This window comes from Candoia aspera, chromosome 3, assembly GCF_035149785.1.
Source record: "Candoia aspera isolate rCanAsp1 chromosome 3, rCanAsp1.hap2, whole genome shotgun sequence".
Lineage (NCBI taxonomy): Eukaryota > Metazoa > Chordata > Lepidosauria > Squamata > Boidae > Candoia > Candoia aspera.
Window position 1 is genome coordinate 27,339,220 of NC_086155.1, and position 23,924 is coordinate 27,363,143.

General features: G+C 37.4%; 1 protein-coding gene across 1 annotated transcript in view; it reads left to right on the plus strand.

Moving 5' to 3' along the window:
- Positions 1 to 23,924, plus strand: part of PTPRT (protein tyrosine phosphatase receptor type T) — a 761,196-nt gene that overhangs the window by 551,474 nt on the left and 185,798 nt on the right. The window contains exons 8-9 of the mRNA XM_063297181.1: positions 3,133 to 3,429; positions 5,321 to 5,430. Coding sequence (XP_063153251.1) covers positions 3,133 to 3,429; positions 5,321 to 5,430 — 407 coding nt within the window. The remainder of the gene's footprint in view (positions 1 to 3,132; positions 3,430 to 5,320; positions 5,431 to 23,924) is intronic.

Below are 23,924 nucleotides of genomic sequence, written 5' to 3' on the forward strand. Positions count from 1 at the left end.
GAACAGATAACTCAGAGTGAAACTTTGAAAATGTTGAACCTTATTTCAAACAAATCAGGATCTTAATTCCTAAGGCTTGGGTGCATGGATAAACCCGTTTCAGTGATGAAGGATGATTCATTGCAGGTGGCAGTTTTTCAAAATGTGCTATTCTGGCTGAAGGCCCTCTAACAATCACATAACAAGCTTAGAAAAGATACTAAGCCACTCTACATAGTGGTTAATGCACTATTTCTCTGCTGTCCTATATAACTCTAAAGGTTAAGGCTACCTATAACACATATTGCAAGTGGACTTGGAATAGTCGCCATTTCAATGAGAAATCAATTACTAGCCCTCATTTTATACTCTGATTGCTAACTAGTATCTGGTAATTTGGTACTAGTACTGTAATTGGTTTGATTTGGGCACAATGCATTTTGTGAAGTTATGGAGTGTAAACTTTAGTTTATGGCATAGCATGTGTAACAAAACAATTGTGGTTTATTCAGTAAACCATGGTCTGGTAAGCCACAGATTAATGCAAGATGCAAATCTAGTCAGAATGAAACTTTAAGGGTCCTTGCTGTGTATCTTAAAATCAAGAGTAACATCCTTATTTCTTTAAATGGGCACACCAACACAAACTGCTTTCCCATCCGTGTGAGAAATACTGATTTTACATGTTTAGACTGTTGAAACGTTTTTTGTTAAAAAAATAACACATTTAAAATCATCAGTTCTATAGATAGAAACAGGGCAGCAGTTGTTCAACAGATCTATTCCTTATTTATGTGCAAAAGGAACAAAATAGATTTCGTTCTGTTTCCTGAACGTATGTCAGTACACTGCACGTACCTCCTGTTTGGTGGGATGCCAGCAACAGTATATTGGCTTTTAAGATGGTTGCTGAATTAGAGATGCTTGGGGTAAAACTGGGTTATTCTTGCATACCAGACAAGCTGTGCCAAAACTGACCTGGACTGTCCTTACCATCAGAGGGGAACACAGTATGTGGCATGGGTAGAACTAAGATTGCTAACCTAGGCCACTTTTTTTTTCTGTCTTACTAAAAAGAAAATGTACACACTTTGACTAGTACTGTGATGGGCAGCAGCGGTCTGTATCTATGGGTTTATCAGTTTTCAGCAGTGATATATGGAATGTAAATGGTAAAGACATGAATTAATGGGTGAAATGAAAGGAATGCAGCTATGTTGGGTGAAATAGGGAGAAAGAATGAAGTGATCTAATCTTGTGGAATGGAGTTGATGAATACCTGCATGGAAATAAAAGTGTTGGTTTAATTATGAATGAAAGAGGTGAAATACGTGTCAAAAATATGAATTGGTATGATCATAGGTTGTTGTGGATGCACATTAATCTGTAAGTTAGTGATAGCTGAAGTGCTGATGTTCAATAATTAATATGATCTGGGGAAATTTATCTGTTAGATGGCATGGATGGATGGGTGGAAATGAGACATAAGATTTTTTTTTTTTTTAAGTGATTAGATCATTTGGACCTCCAGGCATGAATGGGAATAGTGAATAATGATCATTTGAGTAGAATATTCATTTTGAATACCTGGTTTAAGCAAAACTGTATTCCTGAAAAAAGGAAAAGGACTGAATGAAGAAGCATAATGTTTTTATTGAAGGATGCAAGGGTGGTGAAAGTTTCTGAATTTAGGACAGGCTACTATTTGATAATGTCAAGAATGGATCTTGGAGGAAAAATGTAAATAGAAATAGCAACAAATAGCATAAAGCCAAAGTCTACCAATGAATGAATGTATTTTCCCTTGTGCAGAAGTTCATTTCATATACAGCTTTGCATGTGGGAAGGACTGTGGATGCTGGCTTTGTTTTTATATGTGAGATGTAGCCCACCCAGGGGTGTGGCTTAATGATTTTCTTTTCAGGTCACTCCTAGTGGTGATACCTGTTCCTTAGGTCCCTCAGGGAAGGGACATACAGATCAAATGAAATTATTTGCTTGAATTTTACACAACAGTTGCAGCCACTGTACCTGGTTAATGCACTGCTATGTTTTCTGCTGTCCTATATTACTCTGAAGTATAAGGCTATCTATAACACATGTTACAAGTGAACTTGGAATAAGGACCATTTCTGGTTAGCACAGAATGAGAACTCAATTACCAGGTCTCATTTTATACTCTGATTACTAACTGATATCTGGAAATTTGGTACTAGTACTGTAATTTGTTTGATTTGGGCACAATGCTGAATCAATTTAAAATGCAAATATTTGTTTATTTTAAAAATGTTATATTCCAGACATGACTGCTAGTGCTTTACATATAGGAAATGCATTGTTTTAATCTTGCAAGCCTCCCGGAGTCACTTGTGTGAGATGAGTAGCTATATAAATCTCCTCTCTCTCTCTCTCTCTCTCTCTCTCTCTCTCTCTCTCTATATATATATATATATATATATATATATATATATATATATATATGTTTTGCTAATTAGCTGCTTTGTTTTACAATCACAAACATAAATTAGACAATTAGTAACCTCCACTGACACCCAATCCCAATGTCAACAAATTAAATATCAAATGCTTTGCCGAACAATACCATTTTCATGGTCTTTCAAAAAGTCGTCAAAAGGGGCACCAACCAAAACTGGGAGTTAGGGGGAGGCTATTCCTAAGGAAAGGAGCTACAGTGAAGAAACACTGCCTCTGCTCTCCTCAACCTCTAAGGAGGTACCTTAATTATCCTTTCCCACAATGAGAACATACTAAGTTCCGTTTGAAACAGAAAATACCTGGGATCCACAGCATGAAGAGCTTAAAAAACAGCATTTTGGATTGTACTCAGAAATCTATCAGCAGCCAATGCAGTGCCTGCTAATGTGTTGTTATAAGGCTGTAATTGCTCTTAAATATCAGCAAATGGACTTTTACGTTCTGTATCTAATGCAGTTCCCTACCAGCCCTGTGTAAAGTACTTTATAGAGTTGAGGTGTTAAGGGTGTGAATTCTATCATCAAAACCATTTGTTCCAGGTAGATGTACCAGCTGAAGCTGACAGGTTTCTCTGTCCACAGTTCTACATGCAAATCCAGCAGTTGCTTTGAATTTCATTTATCATTAACTAAAGCAACATGTATTTTTGCTCCACAGATCCAGTCCATGGTCCCCAGAATGTAGAGGTTGTAGACATCCGATCACGGCAGTTGACTTTGCAATGGGAACCCTTTGGTTATGCTGTGACTCGTTGCCACAGTTATAACTTGACAGTTCATTACCAGTATATATTCAACCAGCAGAAATATGAAGCAGAGGAACTAATTCAGACATCATCACATTACACGTTGCGTGGATTGCGACCCTTCATGACTATCCGATTGAGGTTGGCTCTTTCAAATCCAGAGGGCAAGATGGAGAGTGAAGAATTGGTGGTGCAAACTGAAGAGGATGGTAAGAAATGAAGTTGTCACTATTTAAATTGTTTTCGGAGAAAAAGGAATTAAATAAGGCTTGAAGTCAGATTTTACTGATAGATAAAAACTCAACCAATATGTTTCACAGTTCATTCCAAAAATAGAGTACAATTTAATACTGGGAAAGCAAATATCCAAAAATTGTTGCAGACTAAAATTATAGTTAATACTAAAAACGATGAAGCTTTCCATTTTGCTTTTTGAAGAATTAGTTCTGATTACATCTTAGCAAAATCAATCATGTGTGGGGAGATTTTGGTTGTCTTTCTTCTCCAGATATGACTCAAAATGTTTCAGGTGGATTTCAATCAACTGTAATCCATGTTTTTAAAGTGTGCTTAAGAATTAATTATGTTCAAGGGCACATCAAAGTTGATGTTTTACTGCATTTTTTTTAAAAAACCCTCAAATTAATAGACAATGTGCTAACCAGGAATCTGAATGGAACAAGTTATTCCTTACTGCTATTAGCTGAAGTGATGAATCTCTTCTACTACACTCTAAGGAGGCTAACAGTTCATATTTCCAGGAGGCTAACAGTTCACAAGAAGCAAAGGAATTAATGATCTATATGTTGATTAAACACATCCCTTTACTGAAGTCAATAGCCTAGCTAATGGAACACAGAGCAAAATCAAAGTACTGCAGTTCTAGCTAATCTGAGATTTTGTTTCCACACAAAGCAACTTTACTTTCTTGAACATAAAAGCAGTTGGTCATTTCAAAATTTGTGGTATAGCAATAGTAGCAATACAGTAACTATCTTATTTGAAAACTGAGATCAATTACCCAATGACTCTGCACTTCCGATTCCTCTTAAAATTCCTCTTAGAATTGCAAGGAAAAAAAATCTAACTCAGTTCTGCAAATGCAATCCTTTGGTGCCTATTGCAGAAAGTCATGGGGTAGGATGTTGCGATCTGTGTTCCCCCTAAGATGTGTGCATATGCATGTGCACAGTATCATCAAACCCATGCACATGGTAAAGAATTGAGCGGACACAAATTAACTTAGGCACCATAATATTCCAGGCTGTCCAGCAGTCCTGCACAAGCTTGCCACCTTGGAAAGCCTCAGCTTAACAGTAGCAGTGAGGGTTGTTTAGTGCCACTGGAGGCCTGGGGGAGGTGTCTTTTGCCCCAGACAGCAGGCAGGCAGGTGTTTCCAACTTTGCAGCCAACCTGCTCCAGATCAGGCCCAGCTAGAGACATGCTGGGTGCAAGTCCAGAGCTTCCTGGGCTCAACAGAGCTGTGCCACCCCCCCGTTCTTTACTGAGAAGTGGCTTCTGACAGGCCCTCCTTCCTCCAAAAAAGGTTTAATTTATATTTAGTTTATATTATAATATGTAAGCACATTCATGTGAGGCCAGTTTAGCATAGTAGTTAAGTCATCCGGCTAGAAACCAGGAGATTGTGAGTTCTAGTCCTGCCTTAGGTCTAAAGGCAGCAGGTTGACTTTGGGCCGGTCCCCCTCTCTCAGCTATGGAAAGAAGGAAATAACAAACTATTTCTGAAAAAGTTGCCAAAAAACCTGCAGCAGGCAGTTATCAGGAGTCAAAAATGACTTGAAGGTATATGATAATATATATATATATATTAAGCATGTATACAACATATTATTATACTTTTTAGTTTCTGTGCTTAAAATAACACTGTTTTAATGTTTTTTACTGATTTTTGTACATTTTAATCTATTTTATTAATCTTTGGCCACTTTTGTGCAGGTTTTATCTTACTTGTTATGACCTGTGATCAAAACAATAAATAAATTGATTGATTGATTGATTGATTGTGATGTAATGTGATGTTAGGTTAGGTTATAGGGGAAAAATGAAACATGATTTACAAAGTTTTCATTTTCTTCTTAGTTCCTGGAACTGTTCCCCTTGAATCTATTCAGGGAGGACCCTTTGAAGAGAAGATCTATGTTCAGTGGAAGCCACCAAATGAAACCAATGGAATAATTACTCTCTATGAGGTAAGACAGAAAGCATGCCTCAAGCTGTACTTCTTCTATCTCAATCCAAGATGGATTTTATAGATACCTTTGGGGCTGTTATTATTGTAATATGTCATCACTTGGCAAAAAGGACTGTAGTGACTGGTGAACAAGTTCTGCATCTGTTTGTTCACCTGTGAAGAATATTGTAGACTAGGGATTTGAATTACTGGTGTCTTACAACTTCTTAACTCAAATACCCTGATGCTTGTACCAAACAGAATTCATGTGTTTTACTTTCACTTGTAATTGATGGTATACTGTAGTGATAGATACCATATAAAGCAAAACCTGAAATGATATGAGAAAGCTTTATAGTGGTATATCAATGCAAACATACCTACAGTAGAGCTGAGGAGAGATTAATGTCACAAATCTTAAGAGCAAATATTGCCTTAAACTGGTATGAGTCTTCACAAATTTGTGGTTGAAATGGAATTCCTGCATACATAATGAAGTCCACTGCATACCTCGTCTGTGCTGGATATAGTTTTTACTCTGCCTGCATTACCAGATATGACTGTCCCACTGATCAGATATAGGAGATGTTTATTGTAGTAGATGTTCTGGAGAATGGAGGACAGACATTACACATCCGTTGTATCAGTTGGGATGAATTATTTCAAGGTTAGGAAACCCTGAGTCCCGAGTTCCTAAAAAGGCTAGACTATGATTTAGCATTATGAGAACAAAATAGTATTTATCTGGGTTTGTGCAGTTTCTCTTTGCTTTTCTCTGTGGAATGTAGCCACATGGGGATGCAACACTTCCATTTTAGATTGATTGCCACAATTAATTGCAATTAGTGATATTAATCAGGAAGCCAAAATGAAGACTAGAATTTCTTGCATGTTACTCATGGTATAATTCCTATGTTCTGGCAATAAGAGATTAAATGTGAATGGTAAAATTCTACCTTATTTCCTACCTGCAGTTTTCTTGAAAGGTTCACTTTCAAGAACGGCAAAATGAAAGACACTTGATATGGAATGTGATCTTGTCCATTCTGTTGCATTTTAGTCTCTCATATGACTACAGCAGTTCTGTTGAAATGCCTCTGCTGTAAACCAGATGGCAGAAGGTTGGGGGTTTGCAGCAAGGTTAATGTGCTGAGCCTTTCACATCTGGAAACATGATTTTCCAAAGTGGTTTGGGTCAAAGGAAGAAATTGAGTTGAATGCTTTCAGCTGAGTCTCTGGCAGATCTTTGTGCATGCCACTGAAAAGCTTCTGCAGTTTGCTGCAACTAGTGATCTGTGCAGCAGAAATTCTCCATTGTGTTTTGTACGTTGCAGGCCAAAGTATTTTAGGTTACAAGTTGAAGAATGCAGTAGATCTGTAGATCTTGAAAATAAATTCAGACAGTATTATTACTTCTAGGATAACAGTCCTTAAATAGCATGTCACATCCCTACAAAAGATGTCCAATTAAAACAAAAACAAAAACAAACAAAAAGCTTTGTACCAATTACTTCAATGTAATTATTTCCAGTGGGAATTTGGATGATCTGGTGTTATAAAAATTACAAGGGAAAACACACTTTAGACTTTTTGAAAAGGTACTTCCATATTCCTGTCAAGAAAACTAATGAACATGTTCATGAAGTCAAGCTTGGAAAAACATGAGACTTCACTTACTTTTTTCTTTCCGTATGTCCATATGGAAGAGAGAGAAACTCAGTTGTCTGTAACAGCATTTCCAAAATGGATGAGAGCAGTGTAGGAATGCCAAGTGAGCACTTCTAGTTCTGACTGCTGCTGGAGGTGTTAGGAACTATAACTGTACATTTTGGTTATGCTTCTTATGCATTAGAGACTCTAGAAAAGCATTTCCAACATATGCAGAAAGCCCTGCTCACATGCATTTATAAATGTTCTTTTCTTGGGAATATAGATTGGTATATTGATTAACCATCATTCAGGTATTTCAGTTAAACAACAGCCCTTTAAAAATAAGCAGTTTATAAATTTGCAAATGAAAATATAAATCAAAGCAGTTATATATATAGGCAGTCCACAGGAACTCTTCTCCACAGGCATTCCAGGAACCTTTGTGTAAGCTGATTCTCATGCATGTCAAGTTGCATGCTGCATGCATGGGTCAAAGATAGCCATCCTTTTTGTAGCCCTTGCATAATATAGGAATTACATAAACCAGAAGCTACAACCAGAACCATACTTAATCTGCAATTTTGCATGTATTGTCCATTTTGTGGGGGTGGAATAAGGGCAGAAGACCTAGACTAGAAACACTTTTGACCATCTTAGTCTTCTATGCCAACTATTTCCCCAGTTGTATAGTGAGAACATCACTTTAGTAAACTATTCCCCAATAACTTCTCATTTAGACTACTACAGAGCATTATAAATGGATTTTCACATACTGATGAGGCTCTGACAGAGAATAAACAGAGGAATCACAAATTTGCTAGTCAACAATCCCTTATTTGTTCATAAAACCATGAATCAGAACAGCGTCTTTCTTCAAAGATATAGTGGGGCAAGCAGTTACTGTATCCAGGATTTCAGCAAGCAGTCAACAGCCAATATCAGGTTAAGGGGGCGAGATTGAAGCAAATGTCAGGTGTAATCCTAACATCAAGGAATCACATAGGCAGACATAAGACTCACAGTTCCAAGATAAGGCTCTCATCAAAATTGTTCCATCATGGAATTTAGATGCTGAAGCAGTCTTTAAAGCCCAAGTCTTCTGATTTCCCTGTCTGGGAGCAAGAAAAGCAAAGCAGCCTTGATTTTGCTAGGATACAATCCTGAAAAGGATCAGCTTTCATCAAAAGCCTTCCCATCTTGACAGCCACATCATTGCTTGGCTAAATTTGGAGTCACTATCTGTTGTCCCAGAATTTTCAGAGGACATAGGTGGTCTCAGAAAGCAAGGGGGCAAGTAATGAAATGTGCATCATGATGACATGTTACAAACCCCACATCTTACATACTTGCATCTGATATTAGGATCCAGTTATGTAACAGTAGGGTAAGCATTGTAATATCATTGTGCACAAGTCATCATGTTTCCATCATCAGAGTTAGCTGTGGATGCATATAAGGAGACTGAAAGGAATTGACTCAAGTTGTAAAAGAAAGTCAAGATGACAGCCACAATAATGCAATCGACACTTCCTGTTTTACATGCACATGCACAAAAAAGGTGAAGCTTCAATCACACTGTTGTGGCTGCCACCTTGACTTTTTTGACCACACCCTGCAAACATCCCTGAGTCTACGTCCACTGTACCAGAGTTGAGAGCATTAGGATCTGCATTGGGTCTTTCAGTGATGAAAGCAGCTTGGCTCCTCCACCTCTGAAATGCCAGATTTCCCATGTTGTTCCCCTTCTGAGGAAGATGACATGTCCCAAAAACAGACAGCATAGAAACCTCAGTAGAAACCAAGGCAGCCAGATTATTGAATGGACATTAATATTTGACTATTTTAGACCAGTGTGCATAATTGCAATTGTGTTATAGTTTTTTTTCCTGTCCTAATGTAAATTATTGGTATTAATTTTTAATTCTCTACATGGCTTAGTACTCTGATATCTGCTGAAATGCTTTTTCCCATAAGTTCCTAGCCATAAACTCAGACCAATATTGATGCTGAGGAGTGGGTCTCTCACTGGTGGCCCCCTGGCTCAGGATTCTCCCCCCAGTGATCTAAGCCTTACCTTACGCCTTTCAGGGGCCGGGCAGACATGCTGCTATTCTTTGAGGCCTTTTAATAAATGATTACTCTGCAATGGACTTTCAAAATTCAATATATTTCTGTTATCTTTGTTTGTACTGTTTGTTTTGCTTGAGAGATTTTTAAATTGAAATTTGAGAATGTTATATGCCATCCTAAGAAAGCCTGTCTTGAAAGGTAGCATACACATATTTTAAAATTAGAAATAAATAATTCACCCCTTCTCAAGGTTATATTCATCCCAGATAGAGTCTAAGTATAATGTCCATCCTCACAGTCACTAGTAAATTCAACTTTTATGACCAGTAAACCCAACCTGCAAAAATTGGAGTACAAGTTTTTGTCCAGCCAGCTGACCCCCAGGGCATCATACAGGCAAATATAGAGCTTTATACATCTCTGAGGTATAAGAAAAAATGAATGCATTTATTAACATAAAATAACATATATATAACATAATTCATATATCAAATTACTTTTAAAAGGGAAATTAGAGTGTCTAAAATTATACTGACTACCTGAAAGTTTTGGAAGACTTTTGGAAATGATGTAGAAGTCCTAAAGAGCCTCAACATTTTCCTCTTGGCTCAGTGTTTGATGTTTAACCTATATATAATTCCTGAAAGGTGACGACGTGCGGAATACATCAAACACACAGCTTTGTTTTTAAACTTCGAATTTACTTTTGTTGGTGATTCAATCAATTCAGGAAGAGAGGGATGACAAAATACCACATCCATGTGCATGCATATGTATGCGCATGTACGTGTGCGCGTGCACACACACACACACGGGTTGTAAAATCTGTATGCAGGCAGAATCATTTCCAGAGTGGCAGGTAACTGCTAGTCAAGTGATTGAAGATGTGATGGAAAGAGGGTGTTGATAAGATAAAGTCATAGGTTACCAGTAAAAAGGGAAACCAGCAGAAAATGTTTCAGAAGTAGACAGGGAAACAAGATGACAAGTGGCAGATCTAAAATAGAGATACTTGATTTAATTATATGGTGTTACCATGGGGAGGTCTATTCAAATGTTAACACTGTAAGGCAAAAACAGAGTGTAAGATTTAGAATGAAGTAAGTGGACTGCTGAGATATGAATGGATCCTCAGTCTCATTCTTAAAATATTTCCAGAAAACTATATGGATTTGAGTGGGTTTGTTCTGAACCATGCTAATATTAGACAACAAACCCAAGAACTCATTAGTGGTGTATTAGAATAGACATTTATATATTTATATTGAGGCTGTTGTTACTGCCCAAGGCAGGCTAAATTTCCCGGTCATGCCCATTTGTGCATTTCACATACAGAATCCAATTGTGTGTGAATTCTTGGCAACATCTGTCATCACACCTGAGGGCAGCAGACTAGCTTAATAGGCACAGGACAGGTAGTTTAGTAGAGTCAGGTAAGATGGCTAGGACCTGCCTACCAGTACCACACCACTTTGGTTTCTACTGTTTGAAATAATCCTCCTGTTTTGCCTGATAGTAGAGTTGGCCCTGAAAATGCTCCATAAAACCTATCTTCTGGCCAGTTAGGAATGACAGAACCTAGTTGTTAAAGATTTGAATTCAGCACCAGCACTTGTTAGAGGATGTGCTCCTGAACATAAGCAGAGTGCTGAAAGTAAACTGAGTAATTAAGATGGAGAATGTCATATAATTGTCTTGGATGCAGAATATGGGTTTAACTCAGCTGTCAGTCAGTCATTATACTTGAAGTAAAAAGTAGATTTATTAAGAAATACATGAGGATAGAATAGCCACATTTCTACTTAACCTACTTCTTAAAGAGAGGGAAGCATGAGAGAGGGAGAGAGGGTGGGGAAGAGGAAGAAGAAGAAGAGGAAGAGGAAGAAGATCCTGTTTCCTCTTAAACACAGAGTCTCATTTAACTAAGTATAGGGAAGATGAGAAGCAGACAAGGGCAGCTGTGAGGACTCTTCCATTAGGTATCGCTCATCGTTTGTCCCATGTGTACATTTGTACAACTCAAAGGGACAAAGAGGTGATGCAGCCTCCAACACCAACTCACCAATTAAGGGTTTCTTAATTTTTCTTCAAAGTTAAAACCTCTCTACTTGTTGTAATTACACAGATCCAGTACAATGTAATATCACCAGAAATATTTACAATGTGAGAGGGAAATTTTCATTAGTTATTTTCTTTCTCTAAGAGAGTCAGTGCGGTGGTGTGGTTAGTGCATCAGGCTAGAAACTCATGGGAGACCATGAGTTCTAGTCCTGCCTTGAGCACAAAACCATCTGGGTGACCTTGGGCCAGTCCCTTTCTCTCAGCCCTAGGAAGAAGGCAATGGCAAACCAGTTCTGAAATTTCATCAAAAAACACTGCAGGGACTTGTCCAGGCAGTCACCAGGAGTCAACACTGATTCAAGGGCACCAAAATAATAATAATAAAAAGGAGTTGCTAGTGATATCTCTGTTATTTAGCATTTAGATACCACTTCTGGAACACTCTGGGGAATACTTGATCCATATTAGTTAGGAAGAATCTCCATTTCTAGGTTCTGAATTGTTCTTTGGGCTTGATGAACTGTGCTTGATTTCTTCCTTTTTCTTATACATTAATGACTTTTCTTCTCAATGCAGAAGAATGGATTCTTACAGTTTTATAACCTTCCTAAGGGATGCTTTGAATGCAAATGTTGGATAATATAAACAATGCTATTTTAAAATGTGAATAAAATACAATTCTGTTTTAAAATTGGAGGCTTACAAACATGGTACTGTTTCCTCAGTTCTTCCCCTATTTTTCCTCCAGAATTTGAACAAATCATTGCATTTAAAAGAAAATGGCAATTCAGCAATTAATGTAATTAATTGTGCTTGAGAAAAAAATGACAGTAATATTAAGATTATATTTTAATAGCTATTTGAAATAATGTATTCTTATAATGAAAACTGAAGAGTTCACTGTGTCAGAGACACGTTCCCTTGGAATGGGATTACACGCTATATGAGGTTTATTGTAGCAAGTGAAAACACAGCAAAGCAATAAACAAATTATTTCCTTATTTTTTGCTAAGATGGCTAGTCAGGATGTGATGAAGCTTGGAACTGGAAGACAATCCTGTCATTTGTTACTACCTTGACAGTACTCTGGCAGTTTTACAAGGCATAAAGTTTCAATAGCCACCATGTCCCTGTCTGGATGGAAAACTCAGATTGGGTACAGAATGAGTTGTGTAGAGTTGGAAGGGATAATTAAGGACACTGAGTCCAGCAAGCTGCTCAGTGCAGGAATCCAAGCACAAGTGTCCATGACAGATAGCTCTCCAGCCACTATTTGAATAGAACCAGTGAAGGGAAGCATACCACTTTTCCAGTTAGATAATCTAGTTTATCACATCAGTGATACTTGTAAGAACAAGGTTTCAGTATCTATTTACAGACTCATCACTAGTGCTGTTTCCTATTAATTAGAACAAGAGGAATCCAGAATGGCATATGTAGCAACAAAATTAACATAATCCCTAAGCCACCATAACAAATGAATGTATTCAGCTTTCATGGTCCAGATCTGATGTTGTTGTATGCACAATGTTTACCAGAGCATGCAGAATACAAATGTACACCAAGCCAATAAAATAAATATATTCTTTCAGGGTGTGGGGGACTCACTTCTCACAATTTAATTAAATGAGACTGAATTCCACTTCAGTTGCTTCACAGTGAATTTTTGTTTGACTCTTGGTAGCAGTACAGTGATTTTAGGATATATTACAGAATGTCTTCAGAGAACTAATGGTTTTGTTATGTCATTATTTTGGATCAGTAGTAGCTGGTACCCACTGGAATTGGTAGATCAGAGAAAATGATAGTAATACTAAACTCAAATCATTTTTTTCTCCCTTCTGCTTCTCTTGCTATGATCCTAAGAAGGTTGGAACACTGTAGTATAATTCTTTAAGTCATGAAACTAGATATACCATACTGTGGTATCTCCTCAGCAGTTTTCTACCATCCTTATCTTCTATTTAGGACACTGTTCCAGGTTGAAAAAAGGCTTAGACATAGGCAGTATCAGATGTATCTGCTTAGTTCATAGAGAGCAGAATGTGAAATTCCCATCCTGCATATGTAGTCATCTTGTGGGCAAGTGGATGGCCTGTTCTCTTTCCAATGTCTTAGCATTTTGGAATGACGGTTTCCTTGTTTGGTTCTAGTAAGTTGGTGGCACTGAATAATTGCTGGGCTAGCCTTCTTCTCATGTCTCTCTGAGAAGGAAGAAGCACAAAGCCTGAAACAAAGGCTTGTGCCATGTTCCAGTCAGGAAATAGGGACAAGCGTTGGCCTACTATAGGCTTATTATCATGAGAGGAAAACTAAAAATAAAAATTTAAGACAATGCTTGTGGATTGTCTGAAAATTTATAGTTATGTATTTGTGTCATTTAAATCTTGTGAGATTCTCTAGAGTCCAACATAAATGCTTTTGGAGCACATTACTGGTCCAAAACTGAAATTCCAGGAGAGGAACTGGCTTTTATTCTCCTGCTAGTAATGACTCCTACAGAGAACATTCAGATATACCTTTTCTTTCTCTCATATGCTCATATATGCATACATACTACAACATGAAAGATAAAAAATTACAGCAAGATAGCCCAACCTTGCTCCTGTATTTCACTTTCTAAAAATGAAACACTCTTTCCCAGCTCCCTTGAAAATTTAAAATCTGTGTGTATTGCTCCCTATTTAATACAAACTCAACATTTCCAGTAAAATACAACAATTAAAACAATGAATTAATAGTGAATAAAAACATAACATTAAGCATTAAGAACATAATGTTTCTCTCAAAACAATCTCTTCCAAATAACATGTTGTTCTTTTTAACCTGTCTTCTATAATAAATAAAGGACCATTCAAACAAGCAGCTTTCACTTTGCCTGCACCTCTAAAGTCCATGATAAAACCACTGAACTCTATGCTACAATAGAATCATAGAACTGAATGGGTTCATTGAGACCACTGAGTTCAACCCACATTATTCAAGATTCAAGCATCCCAGTGAGAAGGCTGTTTGGCCTCTTTCTGAACTGATCCAATCATGGAGAAGCAAGAAGCTCTAATATTCTTCTCCTGTTACTACATATATGCAAGCTGCAAGCTGCAGAAATCATTCTGATTTAGCAGAAATGTTTGGGAAAGGGCAATGGGAACCTAGGGCGTTGGCAGTGGCATACAGCATTCAAAGAGAAGTAGGAAAAAGAAAACACTAGGAAGATTGAGAGTTTGGGGTGCTGGTTGTATATGCTACTCTTGAAGCCACATTAGATGTTGCCATTGTCTTTGGTTCAAGCGTGATATGTCCAAACAGGCCTACCCACCCTTTGATCTTCCCAGCTCTTCCTTTACTTTACCTTCCCTTTACCAACACCTCAGTGTATTTATGGTAGGGAAAGGAAAGTCCTAAGAAACTTGAGATGGCAGGCCAGACAGTTGGATATGCCATGCCTGAAATCAAGGAGTGCCTTGTCAAAAGTTTTGCTGAAGTCAAAATATGGTATGCCTACAGCTGAAATTGTGTTAAGTTACTTGATCAAAAAGTGACAGAAAGTTAGCCTGGAAAGGTTGGTTCTTAACTATCCATGAATGCATTGTTTTCAAGATGCTTCAGATCAATCTCTTTATGATCTGTTCTAGAATCTTCCATGATATCAGTGTCAGACTGATTGGTTTACTTTATAGTTCCCTGGAACTTCCTTTTTTCCTCTTTCTAAAGATAGGAACAACTTTTGCCATCCTCTAGTCATCTGGCACCTCACCAGTTCTCCAGGATTTTGGTAAACATAATACATGGTTTGGCCCAGGCCATCAGACTGTTCCTTCAGTATCCCAGCATATACTCCAATCCAGCCTTGGAGATTAAACTGCTTCAATCCTGCTCTTTCATTTTGCTCTTCATAATTCCCTGTCTGTGTCTGTGTTTGTGAATGTATATACTATACGTCTGTATGTATTTGTATTTATTGTTAGAGAAGTCTGAACCAAAATAGTAGTTCTTAAAGTTACACATTTGACTATGCTTATTTTTCCTTAGGCCTTAGTTAAGGATGTGAAAGTAGCAAGGAATATTGAGGGAAAGTGACTGTGCAATGCTGGAAATAATTGCTTTTCACAATCATTTCCTTCAATATTCCTTGCTACTTTCACGTCCTTAACTAAGGCGATTTCTCTTGTAATGACCCCTTAGTGCTTTTAAGCGTCATCCAGCCATAGCTGAAGCAATGTAAAATCTGTCCTCATTAACATTATTTTAACACAGCAATGATTATAGGACTCTAGAAGATACTACTGATTACTAGTGAGAAATGGCCTAAGTCTTCCACTTTCTTGCTTAAGTCTTCTGTGCTCTCTCTGCATCCTCATAAAAAAGTATCTGCCACAAAATTCTTCCAAATGGAAGCTGTTTTTCATACAGGAATGAACTCAAAATTAAAACAGCAACTATTAAAAATAGGTATTCAACAGTTTACCCCAATATGGAGTCTATGCCAAATCATTTATGTACCTAAAACAGGCACCAGGATAAGAGTTCAGTGGGTTTGAAGGCTGAGGACTCCCCCCCCCCCTGCCCTTATGAGCCTCTGATTGGTCAAGATCATCAGAAATCTATTAATTAGGCCTGTCAGTCTTTCCTTCTCTCCTTCTTTGTACCTTCTCTCATTACTTTATCATGGGAAAATGGGGTTGGGGAGGGGGAAGAATTTGTACCTGTGAATATTGTACCAAGGATTCACCTTGCTTGGTTTCATTAACACAGGACTGAGAGATTGACTAAAGAGGAACCCCTATAGCTGCTACTGAGAATTGGATCAGTTATAAATAAGAGGAAGAGAGAAAGGGGCAGAGGCATTTGATAGGGCACTGATCCTCTTGCCTTTGTGGATTGATCTATACTGTTTTGAATATCTGATTTGTCATATAGATTGCTGGATTCTCATTGAAAATGTTCTATATTTATCAATTGATTTTTGTTAGCATTCATTTGTTTCTTCCCCTTGTTTGCTTTAAATTTTAGTTGTAAAATTTTTAATTTGTGCTTGTATAAATAATCAGATACAAATGAGAAATTACTGACAGCTTCGTATTTGAAAATGTAAAGCTTCTGGGAGGGCAGAGGATACATAAAAGCCAGCTGGTTCACTTGAACCTATCTTCACAACCTTAAGGTAAGAGTAAGTAATAAATGAATTTTAATGTACAGATATCCAGCCAAAGTTGTACCGCTGAAATCAGAATATAGATATTTAATTATGCCATTTAGTTCCATGTCATTCACTAATAATTAGCAGTATACATATTCCACATCATATTACATACATACAGTAGTGTTTTTTCAATTGTTGGTGTTCAATTCATTGTTGAATTGTTGGTGTTTTCTGAACTAGATTCCTTTATCCTACTAGGTAACATTGTCAGCACCTGTCCTAACAGTCAGAAATCACGCTGAGATGAGGAGTAGGTCTCTAATGTTTATTACTGCTACATTAACAGAATCCTAACAAACTGAAGAAGCGTGGGAAAAACCCAGACATATAAACCCCAAAGGCTAAGGCGGGTCTAATCTGTGTCTCTTTGAATGGCTGCTTAATTCCTCAGTACTACACATGCGTTTTCCACCCTGGATCGAGGCCCCCTCCTGCTCGCCATCATTACTCATGACAGCACCTGATCATTCGAGCATTCACACATACACAGTCAGGAGGCTGGGATTCCTTTAACTGTTTTAATGAAGCGTAATGAACGGTATAGAAGGCAAGCTGCGAATAAAGATTTCCTGCTCAAATCTAATTTAAAACTACATCCCCTTAGTTAGTCCCTTTTCCCACGAAGCATGTCACTCCCCCTCCTATCCAGATGGTATTCCTGGCGTATCTCAACCCCGTGTCCTTGATGTGCCCCATAGCCATAATAAACCACTTTACACTCCAATGTCACACACCCCTCCCATCTGGCAACATGAGAAAATGAAATGATGGGAGATGCCCTGATAAGGGTTTCTGTGAAAACTTTGATCGGAGGATCTGACAAACATCATCAGTACAGGGGTATTGGAGAAGCAAGATATGTTGGGAGGCAGGAGTTATATATCCTATCTTGGCTGCTTTGCACCTGCTTAGTTGGGGTGATCCTGTGGGCAGATGTCATTTCACAGCTGACCAATGCCTTCTTGGGAGATTATTTATTTGGCCAATAAGTGGGTGGTTCTGTCTCATGTGAGTTACATGATTTGGGGTGGTGTTTGCTCTGTGATGGGATGGCCCATTGGCAGGGTGCTGATCTTTCCATATTTATTTATCTATTTATTTATGATTATGATTATTGAATTGCATATTTTGCAATTTGTGTCTATTTAAAAGTAAGCATAAAGGACTCTAATCAAGATCAGATCACTGTCAACAGGTTGGAGAGGCTAAATGTTTTGTGTGCCACTTTCCTGGGGAGATAAATTGTCATGAGCTCATGGAGCAAATAGGTGCTCATTTTGTATGTGTGTGTTCATTCTGACTGGATTATTTTTGCCATTTGTGTTTTTGGCACTGAGGGGTTTGGAGTGGCAAGAGAGAGAGGTGGTTCTAGAAAGGATTAAATTTTCCCCTGCCATTCATCAGGAGCCTTATTTGGATTGTCCCCAAATGTGCTCACTCTTAAGTAAAACAAAACAGAAAAATGAATTGAGTTGCATATTATGCATTTTATATAATATGTAGTTTGACCCCATATGTTATTAAATTAAACATTAACTATACAGTATTAGGTTTTTTATGTCCTAGTGTAGATGGCAGAGGGACTAACCCCTAGAATTGTGAAAATCTGATTATGTTTGCATGTTTAAATGTCCTATTTTATGTGTATTGATACACTTGTTCAGTTGTTAAGTCGTGTCTGTCCCTTCGTGAACCCATGGGCCATAGCATGCCAGGCCTTTCTGTCCTCCACTGTCTCCCAGAGTTTACTCAAATTCATGTTCATTGCATTGGTGATGCTATCTATCCATCTAATCCTCTGCCGTCCCCTTCTCCTTTTGCCTTCAGTCTTTCCTAGCATCAGGGTCTTTTCCAGTGAGTCCTCTCTTCTCATTAGGTGGCCAAAGTATTTGAGCTTCAGCTTTAGTATTTATTTATTATTCAAATTTCTATTACCACCCATCTCCCCCCAAAAAGGGGGACTCTGGGTGGTTTACAATAAAATTATCCTCTAAAAACCTCAGCACATAAAATTACAGTATCTGTCCTTCCAATGAGCAGTCAGGGTTGATTTCCTTTAGGATTGACTGATTTGACCTCCTTGCAGTCCAAGGGACTTTTAAGAGTCTCCTCCAGCACCACAGTTCAAAAGCATCAATTCTTTGGTGCTCAGCCTTCCTTATGGTCCAACTCTCACAGCCATACATCACTACTGGGAAAACCATAGCTTTGATCATACAGATCTTTGTCGGCAAGGTGATGTCTCTGCTTTTTAATATGCTGTCTAGGTTTGCCATAGCTTTCCTCCCAAGGAGCAGGAGCCTTTTAATTTCATGGCTGCAGTCACCGTCTGTGGTGATCTTGGAGCCCAAGAAAATAAAATCTGTCACTGCTTCCATTTCTTCCCCTTCTATTTGCCAGGAAGTGATGGGACCAGATGCCATGATCTTAGTTTTTTTTTTAATGTTGAGTTTCAAGCCAGATTTTGCACTCTCCTCTTTCACCCTCATGAAGAGGCTCTTTAGTTCCTCTTCACTTTCTGCCATTGATACACTACCATAAAACAATTTCTAAGATGAGTTATTTGCTTTGCTATTATAAGGAAGCTTTGGAAGAATTAATAAACCTTGAACAGCTGGCACAGCAAATTCTGTGTGTAGCAAAATATTCAAGCCTGAAGGTACAATACAGGAGACTGAACAACCCCTCAGTGCTTTAATCCTATCAAAGCAATTTCTATATGTGTCATTTTATGTGCTATTAAACTGAGCAATACTGTTCACCAATAAAATCATTTTAAAAAAACCGGCTCATTAAAACTGTTCTTCTAATATATAGCTAATTAATGTCAGTAGGTTACAGAGCTTGGAAAATGGAATAACAGAATTGCCTACAATGTTTAAAAAGTATTCTGTGTGTGCATGTTTGTGTGTGTGTGTGCGTGCGTGTGTATCTGTGTATGTATGTATGTATGTATGTAATGACATTTTAATGAAATCCTTAATGGTCTGTATTCATCACAGTGGGGCTAACAGTTGCTTTGTTATCTATCCATTTCTACATTTCTATGTCACTTCATTTAGTTTTATTTATAGGCAGTGAAAATCATATCATTTTAGGAAAGTGTGTATACGATAATAACAATAAGAGCACAAAAATGCAGTGGCTTCTGTGCAATGGAGTATTTTACAGATCTAGTTTTGGAGGAATGCAAATATTAACTATTGTTGAGAAGTAAACATTATCAGCAGCCTTAATTAGCACTTGCCCACATTTTTTTCCCAATAAGAAACCAACCATACAGATATGATTCTACCAACCTCTCTCTCAGCAGACATTGATTGACTGCTTAGGGGCACCTACTGCTCATATGCAAGAAGGAAATCCATATTAATCACAAGTGTAATAAGGTGTCTAATGTTTAAAGCAACTCCTTCCATTTTTATTTTGTTTTGTTTTGTTTTTGCAAGGTGCCTCATCCAACTTTTGATTATCTGTCCTTCCTTTCAGGTTATAACGTATCTCAGGCCTTGCTCTTTGGCAGAATGGCCCTCCAAACTTGCTAAAAGGGCATTGTGGCCTCAGGGATTTGCATGAAAAACCAGCGGCAAAACAATATTTGATTAACATTAAACATTACATTTTTAAACACTCATGCCATTTTATTACATTATGGGAAAATATCGTAAGACACAATTATACTAAGGTAGAGTATAAAGTAAAAGCATGAAAATCCTAAACATAAAAATAAGTAAGGTATGCTTAATGCTGAAAAGATCAGTGCAATTTCTTTACTGGTTGATCAGGAAGACTTATAACAATTTCAGGAAATTCGACTTTCTTTTGAAGTCTCCTCAGCCCCATCAGTCCTCCACAGGATGAAGTCCTCTTTATTGAAGCCTACGCTTAGTAATCTACCATGCTGTCCAGGGCAGAGCAGTAGAAAGATATTTTTCAACTTCTCAGTCTAGGGCTGAGAGAGAGAATGACAGCTGACTTCTGTGCCTGAGGGAGGACACAAACCTGGGTCTCCCCACACCTAGACCAGCACTTTAATCACCACACCACAATGTCTCTGTGAGATAGGCAGACAGACAGACAGACTGACAGACTTTACAATACTGTACATGATTACTTTAAATCTTGTTCAGTTGTAGTTTTGTATGATTGTACTCTGAAGCTTGGATATATTTTGATAGGTTTATCAACAGAGGACTTAGGTTCCAAGAAAGTTAAATGTAGCTTTTAATACAGTAATCAAAACATATTTTCCTAAGTGCAATAGACAGCTCTTTACTTAGATCCATTTATTTCAAGAGGAGAATGAAAATTAAATTAGAGTGGATGAAAACATTGTGTAAAACTTTTCCATATTGCTCTTATCCTAAGATATCTTCCTACAGTATACTTTTGTCCAGAGAAACACTATGATTTGGATGATGAGTAGTAATTTGTAGACACAGATTAGGGGTAATCTGATTTACAGTAAGATCAGGATGTGTTGAATTGCTGAGCCCTTCCATCATTAAACTTGGATAATGGTATCTTAATTCTGCACAGCTTACATTATATGGTCATAATGTAACCATCATGAAATATCTCTGAAAATATAACTGATCTTACTATATACAACATAATTGGCCTATTTGAAGACACTTTATGGTGCGGTTGCTCAGATGGCTGCGTAGATAAGAAGCCACAAACACTATTTGTGTATTACAAAATGCTTTATTTGTGCAAACTTTATTTGTGCATTACAAAATTACACATAAAACAGGCTGTCTCTAAAGGTTGCTGTTCAAAATGTTCATCTATCATCCATCCATCCATCCTCCTCTCTGGATTTTTTCTGAGCTTCAGTTTGACCAAACATTTGGTGTTAATCTATTTACCATATATTAACATTCTGTGTGCAAATGTCCTCACTTAGGAGATATTTGCTTCCTTAATCCCCATGACAATAACTCCCTTGCTTACTGCACCATCATAGTGATGGAAAGGGAATCAGGGACACCACCGCACAACTAATACATAATGTTCTAACGACCTTGACTAGGTAGTAATAATGAGACACAGCCTCAGGCTATAAATCACATTGATTTGGGAATTGTAGGAACTCTTCTGTTTTGCCTGAGGCAAAGGTCTGCTCTGCTGTCAGCAGTGTTTCGTAAAGTCTCATGGATTCCTCTGTCATGGTAATCAAGTGCCAAGAAGGCTGCTTATAAAACTGCATTTTTCTTACTAAATCCCCAATTACTCACTACTACTTTAGCTCATGTAATCCCAGTAGTAAGATGAATGTGACACTGATGAAGATTCTATTGAGAAAATTAAATGAATAAGATATAATGGAATACAGTGTGTGTATATATATATGTATACACACAGAGAGAAATCCCATATGCACATTGGAAGTATAGAAGAATTTTCTGTAGCAAGTGGTGGTGGGGCACTTTGTAATTCTCAGATGAAGTGTATCTTTCATAGGAAGCAAAAAGTTGGATCTTCATTTGCTTTCTGGATTCTTTTCTTTAAAACACACAAAGAGCTTTCGTTAACAAAAACAACCACGCAATACTGACATTTTGAAGTGTATATCAAGAAAAGTGTTGCACTGCTGTAAACCAAAACATTACATAGAAGGGCTGGAGATGCATTGGAAATGGTATGCTAGTTTTACAAGTATTTCTTATGTCTCCAGAGGAAACTGGAAGACTAAGAAGGCAGCAGCTTTATTAAATATCAATTTCTAGCAATTTGAAGCATTCATGTGCATCAGGCAGAGCCCCAGGAGTATTTTCCTCAGCAACCCCTTGGCATGAAGGTCAGGAATGTAAAATAGAAGATGAATGGTTCTGGGCAAAGAGGTGTGGCTTTTATCTGTTCAGCTTGTAAGACTGTTCTACAGAAAACAAGATACCCAAAGATGTTACTAAAAGTACTGTATGGAGTTGAGTGAAATAATCCCCTAGTTAGGACCAAACTGGATGTCATACAGCAGTTCTCATTCATTTCTTTCTTTTTAAAATGAAAAATAATGAAGGGGAGTGGTGATTAAGAGTAGAAGAATGAACAACACTGAAGCTGCTTAAACTTTCCCCTCAGTCTGTGGCTGTTATTGTTATTTCTTTCTGAATAATTAGTCTCAAAGCTGGTTTTCCATATTTAATCTCTCTCTCTTTCAAAAAAAAAAAGTATTTTTCCTCATCTTGGTAGAACAGCAGGTTGAGCACAGTGGAGCATTTGGATTTGTAAAAGATAGCAGAGAGCAAAAAGTTAACCTTTCCTGATAAACAATATTTTTGTGAGTAGTCATTGTAATCCAATATTTCATAACCTCCCTTGCCAAATGGATGATATTGACATTGTGCAAAAGAAGACACATTGGGATATAAAAGAGATGGAGTAGTAAAGATTACATGCTTCAATGAGAAAGGACGTAAAAAAGAAAAGATTAGAAAATTAGTAGAAAAAGATGATTAAATTTAATGACAAATTGACAAGAATGTTATCATTTACCCTGATTACCCCTAGAAAATCCAGATAGTTTGCAGGACAGACAAAAAATAGTGTATTGACATTTCATTTATAAAGATTTGCATTTTAGCCAACACAGTAGAGTCATGTTCAATATTGCATTTCACAACATATCATTTGCTGAAATAATTACTTATAAATACTTCAGATTATAAAACTTATCACTTATAAATATAGCCAGAAGCAAAACACATTTCAGTCTGGTATAAACCTACTCTGTTTTGCCAGCCTCTTGAAAAGTATTTTTTATTACAGGAAGTTAACATCAAATCTGGCAGAACTTTTCTTTAAGGTCGCAATTGTTTTAATCACTAATGTTATCCGGGTAATTTTTGATGAAAGGATTAAAGCTTTGCTGCCCACAAAGGGCCCTGGAGAGAACTATGCTTTTATTGCAGTATACCAAACACTTAGCAGTGTGAAATAAAGAGTGCTGCAGCCTTAAATGATTCCTATTATAAAATGAGGTATTGACAACCAAGACATGCCAGTCAATTGAGATGTTTTTTATCCATGCATTGTTCTGAAAACAGCACTTGATTTCTGATTAATTCAATATTCTTGAATTCTGATGAGAACATACTTGAGATACACTTCCTAATCCAACTGTGGATCAAAACATAATTATCCTTTGGATTTCACATTTTTCTGAATTCATGACCTCTCTTGAGATTAAGCAATTTATTTATTAGTTTTACATCCCATTTTTATTTTGTACCCTTCTTCCTCCTCCTCCTGCAACAACAACCCTCTGAGGTGGGTTGGGCTGAGAGTGACTGGCCCAAGTCACCCAGCTGGCTTCTGCACCTAAGGGTGGTCTAGAATTCATGGTCTCCTGGTTTCTAGGCCAACATTTTAATCATTACACTAAACTGACCTACTGTATATGCACCAAAATGTATTTTGAGAAGTATTTTATTCAATCAAATCTGCTTTGAATTGCATATTTTGTGAGAAATCACTTTCAATCATTCATATTTAATTGTGTATTTATACATTTCATGGGGTGCAGA